Source organism: Phoxinus phoxinus (genome assembly GCF_949152265.1).
Source record: "Phoxinus phoxinus genome assembly, chromosome: 9".
Lineage (NCBI taxonomy): Eukaryota > Metazoa > Chordata > Actinopteri > Cypriniformes > Leuciscidae > Phoxinus > Phoxinus phoxinus.
This window is the reverse complement of record NC_136884.1, coordinates 23,335,489-23,362,075: the sequence shown is the minus strand read 5'-3', so window position 1 is coordinate 23,362,075 and position 26,587 is coordinate 23,335,489. Positions and strand designations below refer to the sequence as shown.

General features: G+C 45.7%; 1 protein-coding gene across 1 annotated transcript in view; it reads left to right on the top strand.

The window, feature by feature from the left end:
• The first annotated feature begins 3,445 nt into the window (after positions 1 to 3,445).
• LOC307003877 (uncharacterized protein) overlaps positions 3,446 to 26,587 on the top strand; it is a 337,300-nt gene continuing 314,158 nt past the window's right edge. Inside the window, exon 1 of the mRNA XM_079622735.1 lies at positions 3,446 to 4,252. Within this exon, the coding sequence (XP_079478861.1) occupies positions 4,165 to 4,252 (88 nt within the window). The 5' untranslated portion in view covers positions 3,446 to 4,164. The remainder of the gene's footprint in view (positions 4,253 to 26,587) is intronic.

Below are 26,587 nucleotides of genomic sequence, written 5' to 3'. Positions count from 1 at the left end.
GCAAAAGGGAGCAATACAACCATCCTATTCATGGTACATTAGAGAAAACAAGCAGTATTTATATCGTTTTTACCTCTTGTAACACAGCCACGTCCAAGTGATCTGAGGGCGCGAGCGCTTCCTTCTGTGTGACGTGTGCGCAGACTGGTGCATAGATATATATACACTATATGTCGCATTAAAGACATTCGTTCCAATGAACTGCCGTAGCCAAGGCGACATCTAGTGTATACATCTATGCACCAGTCTGCGTACACGTCACACAGAAGGAAGCCCTCAGATCACTTGGACGTGGCTGTGTTACAAGAGGTAAAAACGATATAAATACCGTTCGTTTTCTCACACAAACCGCTTGTTTTGTGTTCTGCGGTTCTCAGCTAATCAACAGATACATTTAATGTTCACAAATGATTCCTAATTTTTTATTTATTCATCATTAAAGTCATGTTGTGCACTTGTGCCAACCAATATGGGGGTTAGTTGGCACATGCAATGGGGTTGGTTGGCACAGATGCTATAGTTACAAAGAATGGGGTGACAAATATAAAGAACTTGAACATTTAATTTAAAACAGAAGCAGAAAAAGATTCAACAGAATTTCTGCCCATTTTTAACCAAATTATTAACCAAACCAAAAACAAATCCAGTTTGTATAGTGTGTGTGTTTGTATTGTTTTGTATTGTGTGTGTGTGTGGGTGTGTGTGTGTGTGTGTGTGTGTGTGTGTGTGGCACTGAAGACAAACTTCCCCAGGCCGGCTATTCCTATAAAACTCAAAACAAGCGAAATTGTATTAATTTGAACTAAACAACAGATTGTGTGGGGGGACCTAAACTTCTCCAGGCCAGCTATTCGCTTAAGACACCACAGACAGTTATTATAAATATATAACATATACTAGTATTATTATAATATGACGATCTCTATATCTATCTCTATCTACATATCTATATCTATCTATATATATAGGCCTACTATAGTATACTGTGTATTATATATATTGTAATACAATATTCATTATTTTTAACATATGTACATTTTGTGTGTTGTGTGTGTGAGTTTGTGTGTGTGTGTGTGTGTGTGTAGTATTAAGATTAACAGAAATAATGCAGTATGCTGTTAGGCTAACTAGCATGTCAACATGTCTGTGTCTCATTCAGATGAATCACATGAATCACAGTTCTGGCAGATGTAGACTGTTAGACCTGGAGTGCATAAGTCATGGGCCCACTTTTTGCAATACAGGCACTGAAGCCAAACTTCCCTAGGTCGGCTATTCCCATATGACTCTAAACAAAGCAGACAGTATTCCTCTTCATCTTCATCAGACTCAGATGATGATCTCCTTTTCCGTTTTTGTTTAGGAGCTTTAGATGGAGCTTTCAGTTGTGGCTTGTTTTTTTTTTTGTTGAAGAGTCTCTTCTTTGTTGCAGCCTTTTGTTCCTCTATTTGTCGCTTGACTGGTGTGTCTGTCAGGATGGCGGTCTTCCTCTTCCTTCTGACGGCACCACCAACTTTCCTAGGCCCAGCCTTAGGGAATGAGCGCAGCTCTTCTGAAGTTAGGAGACGTCTCCCAGTACCAGCAGAAAAACCACTTGGCCCGGGCACAGCATTGTCAATGCCCGGCTGAAGCTGTTGCACAGCATTGTTGGTGACAGGGTGCAGCTCATCAGGGACATCAACAAGATTGTCAGTTGGGACTGGGTTTGGCCGGTCTGTAACATAAGATGGGGCGAATGCCTCTTCTGGAAAAACATCCCTGTTATAGGGGAAAATTCCAGCCACCCTGAATCCTAATTGGATGTTATTTGGGGTTGCAGCCAATGGGTATGCTGTGGCAACAATTCCAGGCACATCATATATAGACATGGTTTTGCCAGGGCTGTTCAGCATCCATGAGTCACAGGCTGTGTTGACATGCCTCTTCAGAGGCCCATACACAGTGCGGTCAAGAGGCTGTAGTCGATGGGAGCAGTGTGGGGGGAATGATAGCATGACTACTGTACACCATTTTCTTTGGCATAGTTCAAGCCACTGACAGAGAGATGGGACTCATGGTTGTCAAGCAAAAGGAGACATGGCTTCTCTTTTGTGCATTTTGTATTCTCCACAAAATGCTTTAGGAATTCGACAAAGTGTTCTTCCTTCATCCATCCTGATGGGTTTGCACCTCCTGTAGGTCCACTCAGAATGAAGTGGTCCCTGAAATTTACCCTGGGGAAGATAAAATATGGAGGAATGCTATTCCCTGTGGCTGAAACTGCGCAGGCAAGGGTAATAAGCGTCCCTCGTTCTGCAGATGTTATTGACCAAATTTGCTTGAATCCCCATCTGGCAATGACCCTGTTTGGTTTCTGGACTGTAGTGACACCCGTCTCATCCATGTTCCAGATGTCACCTGGAGGAAACCTGTGCCTATGCATGACGGTATCTAGGTTGTTGAAGAAGGCCTTAACATTTTCTTTATTAAAACTGGTAGCACAAGCAAGGCTTTGTGGCCTCTGGCTTCCTGATGGAAAGGGAAGGGTGCCTCTTCAAAAAGGAAGTAAACCAGTCACGGCCAGCTTGCTGCAGCTCTGACCAGGTCTCAGGCACCTTGATGTTATGTGACACAGCAAGCTGAAAGGCTAGCTTTTTAACCTCCCTGGGTGATAGGCCAAAGTAAATGTCGGCTGACTTTGAAAGATAGTTAACAAGCTCCTCTTCCAAATCTGGGGAAAAAATGTGTCTGTTCCTGATGTAACCAACAGCTACACCTAGCTCTTTCTTGCCTTCAATCTCATCCTGGCTGATCTTGTGGCAGTATCTGCTTAGTGTGCTGAACGGTGTTGAAGTCTTTTGCTGTGCTCCTAATACTTTTGTTTTGAGTCTTTACCTGTCTAACTGCCTCTAGCATAATCTGTGCCGTTGTCTTTCCCCTGTCTGTTGTTCTTAAATACTTTCTGACCATTTTGACTTCTAAAAGAAAATGATTTCATACATAATAAGTTTATGTTCATGAGAATTTAACATAGGCTACAATCCTGATAAAAATGTAAAGCATTGTTATATTTATTAACATACAACATTATAAGTATATATATATATATATATATATATATATATATATATATATATAATGTTGTAATATATATATATTACAAATTATTAATTATGTTTTAACATACGTAAAATGCATAAATTAATACATTTATAACCAAATGGCTATACTGGGGTTGGTTGGCACATGTGTCAATCAACCCCACCCACATTAGGACACACCTCTTTACTGAAATTATGTTAGCCACATAGCATCGCTCATCAGAGACTTTTAAATTTCATATCAAAATATAGCTGATCCTTTCTCTATCAACTGAAATCTTTACATTTTTTATATCTTCATCTATGATAGTTCTAAAATGTATTTAGTGGGGAGAGGTCTTCAGGTGAACCCGTTGACCCGTTGACCCGGGACCCGACCCGGGACCCGTACGGGTTCGGGTCTATATTTTAAATGATCAGCCGGGTCCGGGTCGGGTCGAATCTATTACTTCGGGTCCCGGGTCTGTTTAACATTGTGTGTAATACCCGTGCGAGTCATCAAATCTCAAAAATGCGTCTTGTCACACTCATATTTAATATATTTTAAATCAGTAACATAATCTGAGGTGAACTGTCACATGAATGTTTACTTTGACACTCAAAATAAATTGCGTTAAAAAGCATATTTTAGGTTGATCCATCCAGCTAGCGCGCATTTGCAGTCAAGCGCGTGTCATGTTTCTATGGCAACCAGTTACCAGAGGCAGAGCTTCAGTGAGGGACAGCCAAACCGCGCTTTAGATTTTACAATGTCAATTAATCGTTTTGTTCAATCTTAAAGTTTTAGTGGTCAGATTCAGACTCGATGATGCAGAGCAGAGAGCACGGAGATGATAAATAACGTCAGCGCAGCGGCCATGGCACTGAACGAGCAATCGTTATTATAGTTCAAAAAGGCAAACAGCCAAAAGTTATTGTGCGAGTTAGCAGCTAACGTTAACTCGTTTAATTTGTCATCCGTCACCGTGAGTCCGTGACATCATGTGGACTTTTGAAGCTGAAATAACAAGGATTAAGCTTGGACTTGGTGGAATAACGAGAGGAATAACATGGATAACTTTCTTGTCGGAGCCGAAGGATTGTAATGCATCACAGCCAGTCAGGTAACGTAACGTTACAAGGAAAGGATGGAGAGACTACTAACTTTACGCTGCTACGGCTCCTTAAATTAGGTAAGACAAAAAGTTGTAATTTTTCGCAACAGGTTTATTGACTTGTAATAGCAGTTTAAGGTGGAAAATGTGACAATCGGGTCCAGTCGGGTCTGTGTCTTCCCGGCAGTTTCGGGTCCAGCTTACAAAAAATGTATCGGGTCTGCACGGGTCCGGGTCCAGCTTTTGAAATAATAGTCGGGTCCGGGTCGGTTCGGTGTAGCAAATTACGGGTCCCTTCCGGTTCGGGTAAGAATTTTTGGACCCGTGAAGACCTCTAGGGAGAACTTCTTTTTTGTTTTGACACTGTAAAATATAAAAGTTATCCTCACCTCAACAGTTAGTGACAATTCAATGATTTGACTAAATTTTTGTGCTCTGGTCAAGAGGGCAGTCATTTTAATGGCAGATTTTTGTTGCAGCGCCCTCTAGTGTACTAGAATTGAACTGTGTGCCAACCAACCCTTGACACAACCAGCCCCGCTCTCCCCTAACCAGAACTAAAAATATAGCCCAGCGTTTTTGCTCAGAACAAATCAATTTGTTTTTAACGCATGATTTGAGAATAACAGTCTACATTATGGTTTGATTATAGTTAAAAACAAAACAAACAAAAAACACTAGAAATGTAATTAACTAAATTAATCAAGAAATACATACTGAAGTGTCTAGGCGATAGCGGCAAAAATAAAACATAAAAGCAAAACACAGGACTCTATTGTGATATGGAGAGAAGAATGACCCAATAGCGAGATGCGGCAATACAGTCTTTTAATAACAGAAAAACGCTGTCCAGAGGATGAGAACAAATATCTTCAACAATAAAGGTAAAAGAAAGATCTTCCAGAGGGATAGACTTGACAGAACGTAAACTTGATCCTCCGATCAGACAGCAGTGCGATCTCGGAGACAGTAAACACCGAAGTGATGCCAGGCAACCAGGAACTCACAGGTGGTCAGATCTCAGCAGACGGAGACAAGCAGGTATTCTGTAACAAGCACAACTTAGTCGCAAATGCAGGGAGGTAGAACAATCTCCAAAGGAGGACAGGACAGGACAGGACAGGACAGGACAGGACAGGACAGGACAGGACAGGACAAGTACGAGAGGCTAGTATTCTGACGTCTCAAACGCATAACTCATGAAATAATCTGGCAACGAGACAGGGAGAAACAGGGCTAAAAGAAGCAGACATAATTAGAGAAAGAGAGAACCGGTGTAGAAAGGCAGACATGATAACGAGTACAGAGTGGAAACAGCTGGGGGTTATGAGAGAGATGTGTGTGTAATGAGAGGTATGGGCTGCGTCCGAAACCGCATACTCAATGAGTAGGTACTTAATTTCAATAAGTACTTACTTAACGAGCTCTAAAAGAGTAGGTACTTTATAGCCAAATCTCGTTAAGTATGAATGCAATCCGTACATCATTCGCCATGTTGACGTTATCATGTGACCTACGACGTTATCACAAGCGAAATAGCTTAAAAGTTATGAGCGACAGGTGCACTAACACCTGATTTCATCAGTACCTCGACAACCATACCCATTATGGTTTTCTTCAACACCAGAAAAATGTTTGCTATGTCTGTACAAAGGAGACAACGGGCAGCTGCTCGAAGATCTCGCCTTAGGAGAAGACTATGTAGCAACAATGACTCTCTAAAACACTTCATTCGTTGTGTGAACAAACAAGAGGTCTCTGTCTCTTTCTCCATTACACACACACAAAGAGACACGTAACACGACACCCCAAAAATTCCAAGGAACACACGTGACAGAACACCCACGTCTCCAGAGAGATACGCACACACACACAAGAGACTTTTCTTCAAACGAATCATATTTAAAACATTACCAAATGTATTATGTGTTGCCATTTAGATGTCATGACAGTTTGGGATTTAATGTAAGTTTTAATGTGTATTAATCAAAATCTAAATGCTTCTAATCTGTATATCTTATGTAACTTCGTTATCATATAATCCAACCTGAATGTGTTTGATACCATTTTAAATCTTGAGACCTAACGGAGTTGAATCTCGATAATAGACTGCAATGATATGATTATTACTAGATGAATCCTTTTTAGTCATAGAAATGACTAAGGCAAAGCTCTGTCATAAACTACACAGACTGGGGTCTTCTGGCAGGACAAAGAAGATTCTCCCGCTCCCAGATCACTGAAGGTGATTGGACAACGCGCCGAACGAAGGAGTGACCCATACAGTCTTTAAAGGAAAGAGCAAAGCTCTTCCTGCTCTCTTGCTCTCTCGTCCCCTGCTCCCTCGTCTGCTCATCATGTGAAGTCCGCGATCGGACTCCTCTGGAGTCCGTCCTTTTTATTTCCTTTATAAAGTTTCTTTTGTTTCATTTTCAAATTCTCCTTTGTCGAACGAACGAAGCCTGAATTCCTTCAGCAACTTCACTTGCAACCAGCTTTCGAAGCTCCCGCGGAAACGTGCTCTGGCAACGAGCACGCGCCCTGCTTTCGAAGCTTCACGGAGAACGCGCCTCAGTCCGAGAACACGCGCAGGCTGGACACAGCTCGTGCACGCAAACGAACCTTTTGCAAGTATCAAGCTCTACGAGTTTTAATGTTTTAAGGTGTTTGATTGATGTCTCTCTCAAGGGTCTGTGATGTTTGCTGTTCTATGGTCACACGTGACCATTCTCTCTCTCTCTCTCATCCTCTCTTTATCTCTCTCTCTCTCTGTCCCGCAATCAAATCGAGCGCGGGCCCCAGAGCGCCCCTCCCCAACTCTCTATAACTCTCCTTCTCTCATCAGCTGTTACCTGTTTTTGTCTTGTCTGTTTAATGTAAGTAACTGTACATAGACGTATAAAACCTATAATCACTATGTGTAATCCGTTATACTCTGTAGTTTGCATTTATTAAAACAATATATTCAACTGTTTCCCGGAAATGCTTGTAAAACGAGTCAATGAGATAAGATCCAAGAGCTGCCAGCGCGCTCAATATTAACTACATTAAGTAGTTTAATTTTATAAACACAGGAAAATTAATATTCAAGGCCAGAAGGTTAATATTTCTTGGAGTTTATAAGAAAGGATAGCTTTATTGAGAAATTAATCACTTAATCTGACAGTTGGTCGCTGGACGAACGACGATTTGATAATTACATTAATTCCCCTTAAAGATTATCTCATAATCGAAGTTAAGTAAGATTATTGATATATGAATGAGGAATTATAATTCGTTGTGATTGATTATTCATGTATTCATATAATCCACTTTCAATTTCGATAATTTAATGTAAAGTAATATGCAGAATATTAATCATATTCATGATTAGTTATTAAAATTCCCTATAGATCATTTGAGCTAATTCATACGGACCAAGAGTCCGAGGCATAAGGTCTACATTATTTGGTGGAGAAAATTACGTGCAATCTCAAACTTCGTTTTATAAGCAATTTTCAGTTCCAGTCAGTTTATATGGTTATTAATAATTTTTGTGCACATGTGTTATGAAATTATGAGATAAGTCGCAAACGCGAACTCACTCCTAACTGACCAGGCAAAAAGCCTAAGTCAGTAACGTTACACTTTAACAAGTCGTTAAAATATGCCTAGACAATTTTAGCACTGTTAAATGCTAACTGAAGTATTTTAATATTACTAATGTGCTGTTAAGAGATAAATAAATATCTCTGCAGTCGATACATTTCTAATATTTGTTGAAATCGCTGTGAACGAATAATTCTCACGTGCGTATTACCGGTATTAATAAATATGTTTCTAAGCGAGATTCCTTCCAAACATATTAGGCCTTGCATGCAAATGTCGTTATTGAATTCGTGGTAAACCCAGTGATATTCAACAAAACGAAAACTCCTGGTTAAACGTTGACTTAGCTAATCAATCGAAAACCTAATATATTAATCCTAAGTGCTATTTGGATAAATATCTATGGGAGTCTAGCAACAGACGATAAATTCCTGTCGCCCACAATTGTGTTTTGCAGCGAAGAAACCCTGCTTCACGCTCTTGTGCAGTATTATAGCACTCGAAAGATCAGCAGAGATCTTTGTTCCTTTGTGATTTTTATTGCAGAAAATCAGCGCGTGACCGAGCTGAACGCTCTAAGCGCTCGAGTCACATTTAACATTGGTTGTAATTCCGCGGACTAAACACCAGAGGTCCTTTAGGTGTTCAAAAAGTCTCAAAATAAGCGCCCCACCGACGTCACCCTGCGTGAGCACCACCTCCCACTGACGTCAGCCTGCATGAGCGCAACTACGCCATCTCGTGGCCGTTTCAGATAATGCTCTTGTACTGCTAAATTCCAAATTCAAGTATCATAATGAATAGTGAATTAGCTTGTATAAATTCTCAATAATTATTTGCAATAATTATTTGCTCGTGCGAATATTATTTCGTGTTAGACAATTTTCCTGCTTGTGACTGGTACATTTACTTTGAGTTTGGTTCAAACAAGAGGGGAATTAAAACTTAAATTAAATCCCAGCCCAGCCATTGAGAGCCCATAGAGGGAAGTCCGCCACCCAGTGGCCGCCTCCCGCTAAAGCGGTTCATTCAACTCGCTTCTCTCTTTCCAATTCTGTGTGAATTGCTTTATTTCTGTTTTCTCGTCTGATTATTTTATAATAATTACTGATACTTTAATGCATCTTAATTATTGTACAATATCATTCTGATTTCTCAATCCCCTTACACGCTTATCTAAATTCGCGTGAAACCAGATTTAAATTTTGGATTTAAATTGTGTTTGGCTGTCAGCCACTGTCATCCACTAGAAGGAAACAGCGCCACCGCGTGGCCTTGTGGATACTAAGTCGGTGCCACTCTTTTCCTCCCTTCACTCTTTGAAGTGTGTACTTATTTCGTATTTCCCTTCTGATTATTCCATAATAATTACTGATACTTCAATGTTATCTGGATTATTATAAAATATCATCCTGACTTTTCATTATTTTATTTTATTAAGTTTTTTTATTATTAATTTTTTTTTTCTCAAAAAAAAAAATTTTATCATTACTTTTTATTCCTAATTTTCTTATCTCTCTTTTAGGTTAGGTTATTCTGATAATCACCAACATTATCATAATTCCCTTTTTGTTTTATCATTATTTCAAAGCCTTTGCCTTTATTTCTACATACATAATTACTAAACTTGGTTAAACAAGAAAGCCTTAATTGACTTTAACTTTCACCTGTTTACCCCTTTTTGTGTGTTTATGTGTAGTTCTCCCTAGGGCGCTGTGGTGATTTGACGGTCATCTCTGGTTGGTTTCCGGCGAGCGGGGTCACCTGGTCGTTCACTACCGACACTAGCCGTGAGTGAACCTCGGACGCTTCTGTCTCTTACCATTGGGGCGGCACGCAACTGCTACATCAGCAATTTAGCACTCCAAGGGTAAAGTCAACCACGCCAGCTGACACACAAGGCAATTTCGGGACAATTACCTGAACCAGGGCCTGCTGCAGGGGCAGGGTTCCGGGGAAAACCCAATTTTGTCGTGCTGTCTGGCGGTTGACACCTTGGTGTTGCCAGGTTGTGTTTAAGGTCGCAAGTTGTTTGAGAAGGTCGTACACAGAGTAACAGAAGGCCCGGGTCCACTGCGGTCGAGTGTTTGGGACCGTCAAGAAGGTTGACCGCGCCGCTGGCTCCCACCTGAGTGACCTCATTTCACCCCAGGCAGACTAAATAAGGTAAAACCCATACACTTAGTATAAGCCACAGAATATTAGATATTCCCCGGTCATTTAAGTGTTTGGCCCCTATCTTTTTCTCCAAGCCTCACCATCTTCCTAGGTTTTCTACCCCGATAGCCCCCACTCACCTGTAGGCCCTATCGTGAACTCTGGCAATGGTAATAGGCTTAGGCCTCCTTATTCTCTCTGACACATACCGTGTTACTATTGTTTGATTTGATTTCACTTTGATCTGTCCTATCCTTTGTTCTGTTGTGATTTGTTTCTTTCATTTCACCTAGAAACAGTAACCTGAGAGAGCCATCAAGGAAACTAAGTAGTGGAGTGACCACCAGCAGCCGGGGCCACCACGTGACCCGCCAGGCTACTGCTCGTCACAACCCCTAGTGCAGGTCCTCAGACGACCCAAGTTAATTGGCTCCGTGAACTGTCTAACTGTTGGCATCAGTTAGCCCCAAAATTCTCATAAACGGCATAGCCGTATGATCATAGCTCGTTAACCTTAAAACGAACTTGCATTGGTCTCTTTGTGTGTGTGTGTTCTGTGTTCTCTCTCGCCTACAGTGTGCCAAGGTCACGGCCGTCCAGTATGGCTGCCCAGTGGGACGAACTCGAGTTGTGGTTGAGAGCCATGACGACCGACTTCCTGCCCGGAGACGCTGCTGACACAGAGCCCCGGAGCCGAGAACAGCTGGACACCGACCTGGTCGAACTGATGACCCACGATCCGACACAGAGCTACAGCTACAAGGACTGGGCCAAAATCGTCGGAAGCCTCGCACACAAACTCGTCGCCCAGGCACGGCTCAGCGAAAGGAGCCACATCAACCTGGAGCAGGAAGCAGCAGCGCTAAAGCTTCAAGCAGAGGAGGCCCGGAGGAACCAGGCCCACACCCAAAGTCATCTTGACCAGCTTCTTCTCCAGACCGAGAAAGAGGACGCCACAGATCCAGAGCTACAGAAAGAAGTAGAAAGACTTCGAAAGGCCCTGCAAGATCTTCGCCTAGACACAGACCAAAGAGAACAGTCGGAGAAAGAAACCCGTAAAGAACTCGACGAAAGACTCCAACAAAGTGACGCTCTCCTCGAGAGAGCAAAGACTGAACTAAGAGACAAAAACGCTAAAGCCACAGCCTGTGAAAAACACTTACAGGTGGCCAGAGCTGAAATCCATGAGCTTACTCTGCAGAGACATGATCTCAGAGACGAACTTGACATTGTTCACAGAGAACTGAGACATTCTTACAGACTTAATAGTGACCGGGTAGGGGAAACACACACCACAAAGTTTCCCCTGACCAGCTGGTACGCACCTTTCAGCCAACAACCCAGGGCTGAAAAGGGGGGCGAAAGCCCATTGTTCCAGACATCACCAGCCAGCCAACAAAAACCCCTGTCAGCAGAAAGGGGGGGGCCCTCACAGAGAACACTCACCGCTAATCGCGGCACGGCTCCCAAAGCTGACGGGGGCGGAGCTGAAACGGGTCAGAATCCCCTCCAGACGGATTGGGCCCCCAGCCACAGCTCTCCCCCCACAGACTTTGACAAGTTGGCCAGAAACATCCCCACGTTCACTCCAAACCTTGCAGGAGGCCATGATGCACATGCTTACCTTCAAGACATTGACTTTCACCTGCAAACTGTCGCCAACGTGACAGCTTGGGACAAGTTTTACCTGCTCAGAATTACGTCTAGCCGTGACGTGCGCAGCTTCCTAGACCGTCAACCAGAGACTGTCAAAAGGGACTACCAGCAGCTGCGACAAGCTTTGATCCGTGAATTCTCTGATCCAGAATCAGAACAAGGGTTCATCGCCGCCATGGACATCAAACAGGCCCAACCTGAACACCCACAGACCTACTACGGCCGACTCCGACACGCCTACTTCGGAGCACGAAACGAGCCCAGTATGGAAGAAGATGTCAACGTCAGGACGCTGTTCCTCCGAAATCTGCATCCCACAGTGAGTCATCACTTAGGCGTTCTGGCCTGTCCACGTAGCATGTCCACCCAACAGCTACGTGACTTGGTCCACAAAGCTTACACCAAGCAAATGACTAATTCTAAAAGACTGTAAAAGACCCCACAACCTACTCTGTCTCTGAGCACTGTTCAGAGCTGACTCTAGAGGGCGCCCAACAGCACCACAGTCACAGATCTTTCAACAGAGAGTCAAGACCGTTCCAAGCCAGCAGAGGGCAGCACAACCGTGACGATGCTCATCCAAAGCATCGGAGCGAGCGCCCTAAAAGATTCTGGGACCCGCATTACCCGCCGTCCAGAACTCCAAGCCCAGAAGGCCGGCCCTGGAACCCCTCTCGACATGCTACTGGTAAGCCCAAGCCTCATCGCACACCAGAAAAACACAGTGCAGCCACGTCGGAGACAGCAGAGATCGTGAGGATGCTGAAAGAGTTTCTTCACAAGAAACATCGCAAGAGAGACAAGGACGAACCAGACACCTTATGTCTAAGCATAAGAACTGAAACCAACACCCTGTCTGACTGCCATCTGCCTGAGCCAAGCACCACAAACACTGCTCGTCCCCCACAGACTACAGAGCTAGCTGTCACACCACAAAGTGACAGCTCCGCTCCAGCACCACAGCTGACAGCTGCACACACTACACGAAACAGCACAACACATCAAACCTGGGACCAACATCACAAAGTCCCAGGAAGTGCTGTTCCGGCTAGCTGCCCCCGCAGCAAGCCACACGCCCCTCCCGGGGACAACCCACCAGACATTGTTATCAAATCGCAACCCATGAACTTTGCTGTTACATCACCAAATAGCAGCTCCACTCACTCACTCATTGTTGCATCACAAACTGACAACACCTACCATTCACTCCGGCTGACAACAACAGCCCCGGTGCCACAGTTTCTGGGAAACCTCCTTGAAAGGGGGGTGACCAGGAAACCCTACCTAGCCTGCACTTTGGAGAAGGAAGTGAAACTTGAAGCCTTGATAGACACAGGAGCAGACCTCACTGTGATCTCATCTCAACTTTTCAAAAGACTCAAAGTCAAAGCTAAGAGACAGAATCGAACTCTTGAATCCCACACTTGTGAGCTAAATGTGCATTCATACAGCCAAAATCGCATCCGGCTCGAACAGCTAACTCTAATCCACCTGTCAATAGGTTTTATGTCGCTGACTCACCCTGTGTACGTTTCACCAATGAACACTCATCCACTCATCATTGGCAAAGACCTGCTGGATCGTTTTGAGCCCTTACTGGACTTCAAAAAGCGAACTCTTTGGGCCCAAGTGCCAGAACCTCTCCCCATCCAGTCACACAGGCCACCCGAGCCAGACTGTCAGATCACAGAGGTCACGGGACTTTCCACAGAGCCAGACTGTCAGGTCACACAGTTCATGGGAACTCCCACAGCCAGTCACAACGACACAGACTTAGCAACAGGTCAAGTTTCAAGTTCGCTACCCTGCACCTTCCAGCCCACAAAAGACTTTAACAAATGCTGCGCCAAGGTCAAGACTGACCTGCAGCCACATGACCAAACTCATGCCCGCGCCAAGCCTGGCGCACTAAACGGAAAGCGGTGGTCACACCCGACCCACCCACCCGCCCTAACTTTTGCAACGACTACACACTGCATAAGACTTTTACAGGCTACACGGCCTAACACTGTCCCGCTTACGCGGGCTCCGCTGTCTGCAACACCCAACATAACGGACATGCGGGCTTCTGACACCACAACAAAGACTTTGCGTTGCCACCACTTATACCCCTCCTGCCACCCTTGCACGCCGTCTGAGCTCACTGACAGCCAGTGCCTCAAACCGCTGCATAACATGCACACGCTGCATACACACAACATTACGGGTTCTGCACCTGTTGACATCACAGCGCAAAAGCTTGTGGTGAACAGTTGCAAAAGGGGGGTCATGCCAATGTTTATCTATGATGCATCATGTGCGGCACAACACAGCACCAGAGTCACTGACGAGACATTGAAGCAAGCGACCGGCTGGCAGAAAGATGTGACAAAACATGGGCCAAGGCGAGCTAAACCTAGCTGCCACCCACAAAGCAAAAGAACTGCCCTGTCCAACCAAAGACAACCCTCGTTTGCCTCTTCCTTCCCTTTCTCTCTCTCTCTCTCTGTCATCTGTACCAGGTTGCTGCTGTGGGTCGTCATGCTGTGCTGTCAGCCATCCAGAGGACAGCTGCCACCGAGAGAACAACTGAGACTCCTGATCACCGACTGCGGAACCTACACTCAGCCAGTGTATGGTCGACTCATCCCGTCCCGCCCGGTCTACAGAGCACACTACCCCAGCACCGCAGCCCCATACATCTGGGCAAGTGCCCAACGGACAGAGGACTCCCTCGCTCATGCCAAGGCCAAGGTCGAACACATGCTCAACCAACTTGAGAAAGTGACTGTTACACAATCAGGACTCCTAAGCACCAACCACCGCTCCAAACGGTTCCTGGGAGAGTTGCTCGGAGCCGTAGCTGCCGACAGAACTCTGTTTAACATTGGTACGTCCAGTATCAACACAGCAAACCAGACTGTGAACTCCATGAAACCACTGTTTAATATCTTCCAGAAAGACTTTGCCCAGACTCCGCTGTTTACAGCACTAACGACAGACATGCTGTGGGAGGTTAGCTCCTCCACTGACAGCCTAGCCACAGGTGCAATCCCACCGTACCTGAAACCCTTAAGCCTTGTGCGAACTGTGCTGGCTTCCAGCATCACCACGCCAGCTGACCCTCTACAAACACACCTTGCTTACTCTCTGGGTTGCGCCACCCCACTTCACGTCAACCCCGAGCAGAGAGAAGTGGGTTTTCTCCTAAACCTACCCATCATCGAGTCAAACCGAGCCTACAGGCTCAAAGACATTGTCAACATCGGGTCCTGGAAAAGCAGGACCCAGTTCAAGATATGCACTCCAGACGTAGTGGCCTACCACGACAGCGACACCCTGCTGTACCCGGCCTCAAACCTGCACGGGTGCACCTTGACCAAAGACAGTCACTCTCTCTGCCCTAGCAAGCCCGTCCTCAGAGACAACACTGAAGGAATCTACAAGTTGCAACCCCTGGTCAGCCACACACGCTGCCCTGCTGAAGCTAAGCCTCGCACACAAGTCACAGAAACACAAGCAAAGATTGTAGGTGAACGATGGCTGGCTAACACACCTGCGCACACAGCCACTGTCACTCACGAACAGCATGATACCACCAGCCGTGTCAACCTGCTCAACCCGAGTATGCCGACTCAAGTACCGACAGGTGCCATCTCACACCTCAGTAACCTGTCATGGTACCATCTTCCGAGCAAAGAGTACCAGACAGCACTGGAACTCCCATCCTTTAAGAACTACAACGTCACCTTAGATCCAGAAGGAGATCTCTGGTTTGAGAAAAGGGGGTCCCAACTCACGAACATTGCTCCTGTCAACACAGCCCTCCAAGCATGGGCAACCGCCCAGCCTGAATACCTCACCTGTGTCCAAACCTGGACCGCAGCGGATACTGTCGTATCTTTCCAAGGTCACCGACCACGCACTGACACTCGTCTTGGCCTTCACCCTGTGCCAGACTCAACGAGATGTGAACATCCACAGCCAAGCTCACAAAGCCGTGTCGGCGGTTTCTCACAGAACCCCACACCATCGACCACCTCAACCTCATGTGGGCTGAACCATCAGCCCAGCAAACCACCTGTCATCCATTGTGCTAAGTTGTTGTTCGATGAAGTCCATCCTCTGACTTAATCGAACAAAAAGGGGGAATATGTAGCAACAATGACTCTCTAAAACACTTCATTCGTTGTGTGAACAAACAAGAGGTCTCTGTCTCTTTCTCCATTACACACACACAAAGAGACACGTAACACGACACCCCAAAAATTCCAAGGAACACACGTGACAGAACACCCACGTCTCCAGAGAGATACGCACACACACACAAGAGACTTTTCTTCAAACGAATCATATTTAAAACATTACCAAATGTATTATGTGTTGCCATTTAGATGTCATGACAGTTTGGGATTTAATGTAAGTTTTAATGTGTATTAATCAAAATCTAAATGCTTCTAATCTGTATATCTTATGTAACTTCGTTATCATATAATCCAACCTGAATGTGTTTGATACCATTTTAAATCTTGAGACCTAACGGAGTTGAATCTCGATAATAGACTGCAATGATATGATTATTACTAGATGAATCCTTTTTAGTCATAGAAATGACTAAGGCAAAGCTCTGTCATAAACTACACAGACTGGGGTCTTCTGGCAGGACAAAGAAGATTCTCCCGCTCCCAGATCACTGAAGGTGATTGGACAACGCGCCGAACGAAGGAGTGACCCATACAGTCTTTAAAGGAAAGAGCAAAGCTCTTCCTGCTCTCTTGCTCTCTCGTCCCCTGCTCCCTCGTCTGCTCATCATGTGAAGTCCGCGATCGGACTCCTCTGGAGTCCGTCCTTTTTATTTCCTTTATAAAGTTTCTTTTGTTTCATTTTCAAATTCTCCTTTGTCGAACGAACGAAGCCTGAATTCCTTCAGCAACTTCACTTGCAACCAGCTTTCGAAGCTCCCGCGGAAACGTGCTCTGGCAACGAGCACGCGCCCTGCTTTCGAAGCTTCACGGAGAACGCGCCTCAGTCCGAGAACACGCGCAGGCTGGACACAGCTCGTGCACGCAAACGAACCTTTTGCAAGTATCAAGCTCTACGAGTTTTAATGTTTTAAGGTGTTTGATTGATGTCTCTCTCAAGGGTCTGTGATGTTTGCTGTTCTATGGTCACACGTGACCATTCTCTCTCTCTCTCTCATCCTCTCTTTATCTCTCTCTCTCTCTGTCCCGCAATCAAATCGAGCGCGGGCCCCAGAGCGCCCCTCCCCAACTCTCTATAACTCTCCTTCTCTCATCAGCTGTTACCTGTTTTTGTCTTGTCTGTTTAATGTAAGTAACTGTACATAGACGTATAAAACCTATAATCACTATGTGTAATCCGTTATACTCTGTAGTTTGCATTTATTAAAACAATATATTCAACTGTTTCCCGGAAATGCTTGTAAAACGAGTCAATGAGATAAGATCCAAGAGCTGCCAGCGCGCTCAATATTAACTACATTAAGTAGTTTAATTTTATAAACACAGGAAAATTAATATTCAAGGCCAGAAGGTTAATATTTCTTGGAGTTTATAAGAAAGGATAGCTTTATTGAGAAATTAATCACTTAATCTGACAGTTGGTCGCTGGACGAACGACGATTTGATAATTACATTAATTCCCCTTAAAGATTATCTCATAATCGAAGTTAAGTAAGATTATTGATATATGAATGAGGAATTATAATTCGTTGTGATTGATTATTCATGTATTCATATAATCCACTTTCAATTTCGATAATTTAATGTAAAGTAATATGCAGAATATTAATCATATTCATGATTAGTTATTAAAATTCCCTATAGATCATTTGAGCTAATTCATACGGACCAAGAGTCCGAGGCATAAGGTCTACATTATTTGGTGGAGAAAATTACGTGCAATCTCAAACTTCGTTTTATAAGCAATTTTCAGTTCCAGTCAGTTTATATGGTTATTAATAATTTTTGTGCACATGTGTTATGAAATTATGAGATAAGTCGCAAACGCGAACTCACTCCTAACTGACCAGGCAAAAAGCCTAAGTCAGTAACGTTACACTTTAACAAGTCGTTAAAATATGCCTAGACAATTTTAGCACTGTTAAATGCTAACTGAAGTATTTTAATATTACTAATGTGCTGTTAAGAGATAAATAAATATCTCTGCAGTCGATACATTTCTAATATTTGTTGAAATCGCTGTGAACGAATAATTCTCACGTGCGTATTACCGGTATTAATAAATATGTTTCTAAGCGAGATTCCTTCCAAACATATTAGGCCTTGCATGCAAATGTCGTTATTGAATTCGTGGTAAACCCAGTGATATTCAACAAAACGAAAACTCCTGGTTAAACGTTGACTTAGCTAATCAATCGAAAACCTAATATATTAATCCTAAGTGCTATTTGGATAAATATCTATGGGAGTCTAGCAACAGACGATAAATTCCTGTCGCCCACAATTGTGTTTTGCAGCGAAGAAACCCTGCTTCACGCTCTTGTGCAGTATTATAGCACTCGAAAGATCAGCAGAGATCTTTGTTCCTTTGTGATTTTTATTGCAGAAAATCAGCGCGTGACCGAGCTGAACGCTCTAAGCGCTCGAGTCACATTTAACATTGGTTGTAATTCCGCGGACTAAACACCAGAGGTCCTTTAGGTGTTCAAAAAGTCTCAAAATAAGCGCCCCACCGACGTCACCCTGCGTGAGCACCACCTCCCACTGACGTCAGCCTGCATGAGCGCAACTACGCCATCTCGTGGCCGTTTCAGATAATGCTCTTGTACTGCTAAATTCCAAATTCAAGTATCATAATGAATAGTGAATTAGCTTGTATAAATTCTCAATAATTATTTGCAATAATTATTTGCTCGTGCGAATATTATTTCGTGTTAGACAATTTTCCTGCTTGTGACTGGTACATTTACTTTGAGTTTGGTTCAAACAAGAGGGGAATTAAAACTTAAATTAAATCCCAGCCCAGCCATTGAGAGCCCATAGAGGGAAGTCCGCCACCCAGTGGCCGCCTCCCGCTAAAGCGGTTCATTCAACTCGCTTCTCTCTTTCCAATTCTGTGTGAATTGCTTTATTTCTGTTTTCTCGTCTGATTATTTTATAATAATTACTGATACTTTAATGCATCTTAATTATTGTACAATATCATTCTGATTTCTCAATCCCCTTACACGCTTATCTAAATTCGCGTGAAACCAGATTTAAATTTTGGATTTAAATTGTGTTTGGCTGTCAGCCACTGTCATCCACTAGAAGGAAACAGCGCCACCGCGTGGCCTTGTGGATACTAAGTCGGTGCCACTCTTTTCCTCCCTTCACTCTTTGAAGTGTGTACTTATTTCGTATTTCCCTTCTGATTATTCCATAATAATTACTGATACTTCAATGTTATCTGGATTATTATAAAATATCATCCTGACTTTTCATTATTTTATTTTATTAAGTTTTTTTATTATTAATTTTTTTTTTCTCAAAAAAAAAAATTTTATCATTACTTTTTATTCCTAATTTTCTTATCTCTCTTTTAGGTTAGGTTATTCTGATAATCACCAACATTATCATAATTCCCTTTTTGTTTTATCATTATTTCAAAGCCTTTGCCTTTATTTCTACATACATAATTACTAAACTTGGTTAAACAAGAAAGCCTTAATTGACTTTAACTTTCACCTGTTTACCCCTTTTTGTGTGTTTATGTGTAGTTCTCCCTAGGGCGCTGTGGTGATTTGACGGTCATCTCTGGTTGGTTTCCGGCGAGCGGGGTCACCTGGTCGTTCACTACCGACACTAGCCGTGAGTGAACCTCGGACGCTTCTGTCTCTTACCATTGGGGCGGCACGCAACTGCTACATCAGCAATTTAGCACTCCAAGGGTAAAGTCAACCACGCCAGCTGACACACAAGGCAATTTCGGGACAATTACCTGAACCAGGGCCTGCTGCAGGGGCAGGGTTCCGGGGAAAACCCAATTTTGTCGTGCTGTCTGGCGGTTGACACCTTGGTGTTGCCAGGTTGTGTTTAAGGTCGCAAGTTGTTTGAGAAGGTCGTACACAGAGTAACAGAAGGCCCGGGTCCACTGCGGTCGAGTGTTTGGGACCGTCAAGAAGGTTGACCGCGCCGCTGGCTCCCACCTGAGTGACCTCATTTCACCCCAGGCAGACTAAATAAGGTAAAACCCATACACTTAGTATAAGCCACAGAATATTAGATATTCCCCGGTCATTTAAGTGTTTGGCCCCTATCTTTTTCTCCAAGCCTCACCATCTTCCTAGGTTTTCTACCCCGATAGCCCCCACTCACCTGTAGGCCCTATCGTGAACTCTGGCAATGGTAATAGGCTTAGGCCTCCTTATTCTCTCTGACACATACCGTGTTACTATTGTTTGATTTGATTTCACTTTGATCTGTCCTATCCTTTGTTCTGTTGTGATTTGTTTCTTTCATTTCACCTAGAAACAGTAACCTGAGAGAGCCATCAAGGAAACTAAGTAGTGGAGTGACCACCAGCAGCCGGGGCCACCACGTGACCCGCCAGGCTACTGCTCGTCACAACCCCTAGTGCAGGTCCTCAGACGACCCAAGTTAATTGGCTCCGTGAACTGTCTAACTGTTGGCATCAGTTAGCCCCAAAATTCTCATAAACGGCATAGCCGTATGATCATAGCTCGTTAACCTTAAAACGAACTTGCATTGGTCTCTTTGTGTGTGTGTGTTCTGTGTTCTCTCTCGCCTACAGTGTGCCAAGGTCACGGCCGTCCAGTATGGCTGCCCAGTGGGACGAACTCGAGTTGTGGTTGAGAGCCATGACGACCGACTTCCTGCCCGGAGACGCTGCTGACACAGAGCCCCGGAGCCGAGAACAGCTGGACACCGACCTGGTCGAACTGATGACCCACGATCCGACACAGAGCTACAGCTACAAGGACTGGGCCAAAATCGTCGGAAGCCTCGCACACAAACTCGTCGCCCAGGCACGGCTCAGCGAAAGGAGCCACATCAACCTGGAGCAGGAAGCAGCAGCGCTAAAGCTTCAAGCAGAGGAGGCCCGGAGGAACCAGGCCCACACCCAAAGTCATCTTGACCAGCTTCTTCTCCAGACCGAGAAAGAGGACGCCACAGATCCAGAGCTACAGAAAGAAGTAGAAAGACTTCGAAAGGCCCTGCAAGATCTTCGCCTAGACACAGACCAAAGAGAACAGTCGGAGAAAGAAACCCGTAAAGAACTCGACGAAAGACTCCAACAAAGTGACGCTCTCCTCGAGAGAGCAAAGACTGAACTAAGAGACAAAAACGCTAAAGCCACAGCCTGTGAAAAACACTTACAGGTGGCCAGAGCTGAAATCCATGAGCTTACTCTGCAGAGACATGATCTCAGAGACGAACTTGACATTGTTCACAGAGAACTGAGACATTCTTACAGACTTAATAGTGACCGGGTAGGGGAAACACACACCACAAAGTTTCCCCTGACCAGCTGGTACGCACCTTTCAGCCAACAACCCAGGGCTGAAAAGGGGGGCGAAAGCCCATTGTTCCAGACATCACCAGCCAGCCAACAAAAACCCCTGTCAGCAGAAAGGGGGGGGCCCTCACAGAGAACACTCACCGCTAATCGCGGCACGGCTCCCAAAGCTGACGGGGGCGGAGCTGAAACGGGTCAGAATCCCCTCCAGACGGATTGGGCCCCCAGCCACAGCTCTCCCCCCACAGACTTTGACAAGTTGGCCAGAAACATCCCCACGTTCACTCCAAACCTTGCAGGAGGCCATGATGCACATGCTTACCTTCAAGACATTGACTTTCACCTGCAAACTGTCGCCAACGTGACAGCTTGGGACAAGTTTTACCTGCTCAGAATTACGTCTAGCCGTGACGTGCGCAGCTTCCTAGACCGTCAACCAGAGACTGTCAAAAGGGACTACCAGCAGCTGCGACAAGCTTTGATCCGTGAATTCTCTGATCCAGAATCAGAACAAGGGTTCATCGCCGCCATGGACATCAAACAGGCCCAACCTGAACACCCACAGACCTACTACGGCCGACTCCGACACGCCTACTTCGGAGCACGAAACGAGCCCAGTATGGAAGAAGATGTCAACGTCAGGACGCTGTTCCTCCGAAATCTGCATCCCACAGTGAGTCATCACTTAGGCGTTCTGGCCTGTCCACGTAGCATGTCCACCCAACAGCTACGTGACTTGGTCCACAAAGCTTACACCAAGCAAATGACTAATTCTAAAAGACTGTAAAAGACCCCACAACCTACTCTGTCTCTGAGCACTGTTCAGAGCTGACTCTAGAGGGCGCCCAACAGCACCACAGTCACAGATCTTTCAACAGAGAGTCAAGACCGTTCCAAGCCAGCAGAGGGCAGCACAACCGTGACGATGCTCATCCAAAGCATCGGAGCGAGCGCCCTAAAAGATTCTGGGACCCGCATTACCCGCCGTCCAGAACTCCAAGCCCAGAAGGCCGGCCCTGGAACCCCTCTCGACATGCTACTGGTAAGCCCAAGCCTCATCGCACACCAGAAAAACACAGTGCAGCCACGTCGGAGACAGCAGAGATCGTGAGGATGCTGAAAGAGTTTCTTCACAAGAAACATCGCAAGAGAGACAAGGACGAACCAGACACCTTATGTCTAAGCATAAGAACTGAAACCAACACCCTGTCTGACTGCCATCTGCCTGAGCCAAGCACCACAAACACTGCTCGTCCCCCACAGACTACAGAGCTAGCTGTCACACCACAAAGTGACAGCTCCGCTCCAGCACCACAGCTGACAGCTGCACACACTACACGAAACAGCACAACACATCAAACCTGGGACCAACATCACAAAGTCCCAGGAAGTGCTGTTCCGGCTAGCTGCCCCCGCAGCAAGCCACACGCCCCTCCCGGGGACAACCCACCAGACATTGTTATCAAATCGCAACCCATGAACTTTGCTGTTACATCACCAAATAGCAGCTCCACTCACTCACTCATTGTTGCATCACAAACTGACAACACCTACCATTCACTCCGGCTGACAACAACAGCCCCGGTGCCACAGTTTCTGGGAAACCTCCTTGAAAGGGGGGTGACCAGGAAACCCTACCTAGCCTGCACTTTGGAGAAGGAAGTGAAACTTGAAGCCTTGATAGACACAGGAGCAGACCTCACTGTGATCTCATCTCAACTTTTCAAAAGACTCAAAGTCAAAGCTAAGAGACAGAATCGAACTCTTGAATCCCACACTTGTGAGCTAAATGTGCATTCATACAGCCAAAATCGCATCCGGCTCGAACAGCTAACTCTAATCCACCTGTCAATAGGTTTTATGTCGCTGACTCACCCTGTGTACGTTTCACCAATGAACACTCATCCACTCATCATTGGCAAAGACCTGCTGGATCGTTTTGAGCCCTTACTGGACTTCAAAAAGCGAACTCTTTGGGCCCAAGTGCCAGAACCTCTCCCCATCCAGTCACACAGGCCACCCGAGCCAGACTGTCAGATCACAGAGGTCACGGGACTTTCCACAGAGCCAGACTGTCAGGTCACACAGTTCATGGGAACTCCCACAGCCAGTCACAACGACACAGACTTAGCAACAGGTCAAGTTTCAAGTTCGCTACCCTGCACCTTCCAGCCCACAAAAGACTTTAACAAATGCTGCGCCAAGGTCAAGACTGACCTGCAGCCACATGACCAAACTCATGCCCGCGCCAAGCCTGGCGCACTAAACGGAAAGCGGTGGTCACACCCGACCCACCCACCCGCCCTAACTTTTGCAACGACTACACACTGCATAAGACTTTTACAGGCTACACGGCCTAACACTGTCCCGCTTACGCGGGCTCCGCTGTCTGCAACACCCAACATAACGGACATGCGGGCTTCTGACACCACAACAAAGACTTTGCGTTGCCACCACTTATACCCCTCCTGCCACCCTTGCACGCCGTCTGAGCTCACTGACAGCCAGTGCCTCAAACCGCTGCATAACATGCACACGCTGCATACACACAACATTACGGGTTCTGCACCTGTTGACATCACAGCGCAAAAGCTTGTGGTGAACAGTTGCAAAAGGGGGGTCATGCCAATGTTTATCTATGATGCATCATGTGCGGCACAACACAGCACCAGAGTCACTGACGAGACATTGAAGCAAGCGACCGGCTGGCAGAAAGATGTGACAAAACATGGGCCAAGGCGAGCTAAACCTAGCTGCCACCCACAAAGCAAAAGAACTGCCCTGTCCAACCAAAGACAACCCTCGTTTGCCTCTTCCTTCCCTTTCTCTCTCTCTCTCTCTGTCATCTGTACCAGGTTGCTGCTGTGGGTCGTCATGCTGTGCTGTCAGCCATCCAGAGGACAGCTGCCACCGAGAGAACAACTGAGACTCCTGATCACCGACTGCGGAACCTACACTCAGCCAGTGTATGGTCGACTCATCCCGTCCCGCCCGGTCTACAGAGCACACTACCCCAGCACCGCAGCCCCATACATCTGGGCAAGTGCCCAACGGACAGAGGACTCCCTCGCTCATGCCAAGGCCAAGGTCGAACACATGCTCAACCAACTTGAGAAAGTGACTGTTACACAATCAGGACTCCTAAGCACCAACCACCGCTCCAAACGGTTCCTGGGAGAGTTGCTCGGAGCCGTAGCTGCCGACAGAACTCTGTTTAACATTGGTACGTCCAGTATCAACACAGCAAACCAGACTGTGAACTCCATGAAACCACTGTTTAATATCTTCCAGAAAGACTTTGCCCAGACTCCGCTGTTTACAGCACTAACGACAGACATGCTGTGGGAGGTTAGCTCCTCCACTGACAGCCTAGCCACAGGTGCAATCCCACCGTACCTGAAACCCTTAAGCCTTGTGCGAACTGTGCTGGCTTCCAGCATCACCACGCCAGCTGACCCTCTACAAACACACCTTGCTTACTCTCTGGGTTGCGCCACCCCACTTCACGTCAACCCCGAGCAGAGAGAAGTGGGTTTTCTCCTAAACCTACCCATCATCGAGTCAAACCGAGCCTACAGGCTCAAAGACATTGTCAACATCGGGTCCTGGAAAAGCAGGACCCAGTTCAAGATATGCACTCCAGACGTAGTGGCCTACCACGACAGCGACACCCTGCTGTACCCGGCCTCAAACCTGCACGGGTGCACCTTGACCAAAGACAGTCACTCTCTCTGCCCTAGCAAGCCCGTCCTCAGAGACAACACTGAAGGAATCTACAAGTTGCAACCCCTGGTCAGCCACACACGCTGCCCTGCTGAAGCTAAGCCTCGCACACAAGTCACAGAAACACAAGCAAAGATTGTAGGTGAACGATGGCTGGCTAACACACCTGCGCACACAGCCACTGTCACTCACGAACAGCATGATACCACCAGCCGTGTCAACCTGCTCAACCCGAGTATGCCGACTCAAGTACCGACAGGTGCCATCTCACACCTCAGTAACCTGTCATGGTACCATCTTCCGAGCAAAGAGTACCAGACAGCACTGGAACTCCCATCCTTTAAGAACTACAACGTCACCTTAGATCCAGAAGGAGATCTCTGGTTTGAGAAAAGGGGGTCCCAACTCACGAACATTGCTCCTGTCAACACAGCCCTCCAAGCATGGGCAACCGCCCAGCCTGAATACCTCACCTGTGTCCAAACCTGGACCGCAGCGGATACTGTCGTATCTTTCCAAGGTCACCGACCACGCACTGACACTCGTCTTGGCCTTCACCCTGTGCCAGACTCAACGAGATGTGAACATCCACAGCCAAGCTCACAAAGCCGTGTCGGCGGTTTCTCACAGAACCCCACACCATCGACCACCTCAACCTCATGTGGGCTGAACCATCAGCCCAGCAAACCACCTGTCATCCATTGTGCTAAGTTGTTGTTCGATGAAGTCCATCCTCTGACTTAATCGAACAAAAAGGGGGAATATGTAGCAACAATGACTCTCTAAAACACTTCATTCGTTGTGTGAACAAACAAGAGGTCTCTGTCTCTTTCTCCATTACACACACACAAAGAGACACGTAACACGACACCCCAAAAATTCCAAGGAACACACGTGACAGAACACCCACGTCTCCAGAGAGATACGCACACACACACAAGAGACTTTTCTTCAAACGAATCATATTTAAAACATTACCAAATGTATTATGTGTTGCCATTTAGATGTCATGACAGTTTGGGATTTAATGTAAGTTTTAATGTGTATTAATCAAAATCTAAATGCTTCTAATCTGTATATCTTATGTAACTTCGTTATCATATAATCCAACCTGAATGTGTTTGATACCATTTTAAATCTTGAGACCTAACGGAGTTGAATCTCGATAATAGACTGCAATGATATGATTATTACTAGATGAATCCTTTTTAGTCATAGAAATGACTAAGGCAAAGCTCTGTCATAAACTACACAGACTGGGGTCTTCTGGCAGGACAAAGAAGATTCTCCCGCTCCCAGATCACTGAAGGTGATTGGACAACGCGCCGAACGAAGGAGTGACCCATACAGTCTTTAAAGGAAAGAGCAAAGCTCTTCCTGCTCTCTTGCTCTCTCGTCCCCTGCTCCCTCGTCTGCTCATCATGTGAAGTCCGCGATCGGACTCCTCTGGAGTCCGTCCTTTTTATTTCCTTTATAAAGTTTCTTTTGTTTCATTTTCAAATTCTCCTTTGTCGAACGAACGAAGCCTGAATTCCTTCAGCAACTTCACTTGCAACCAGCTTTCGAAGCTCCCGCGGAAACGTGCTCTGGCAACGAGCACGCGCCCTGCTTTCGAAGCTTCACGGAGAACGCGCCTCAGTCCGAGAACACGCGCAGGCTGGACACAGCTCGTGCACGCAAACGAACCTTTTGCAAGTATCAAGCTCTACGAGTTTTAATGTTTTAAGGTGTTTGATTGATGTCTCTCTCAAGGGTCTGTGATGTTTGCTGTTCTATGGTCACACGTGACCATTCTCTCTCTCTCTCTCA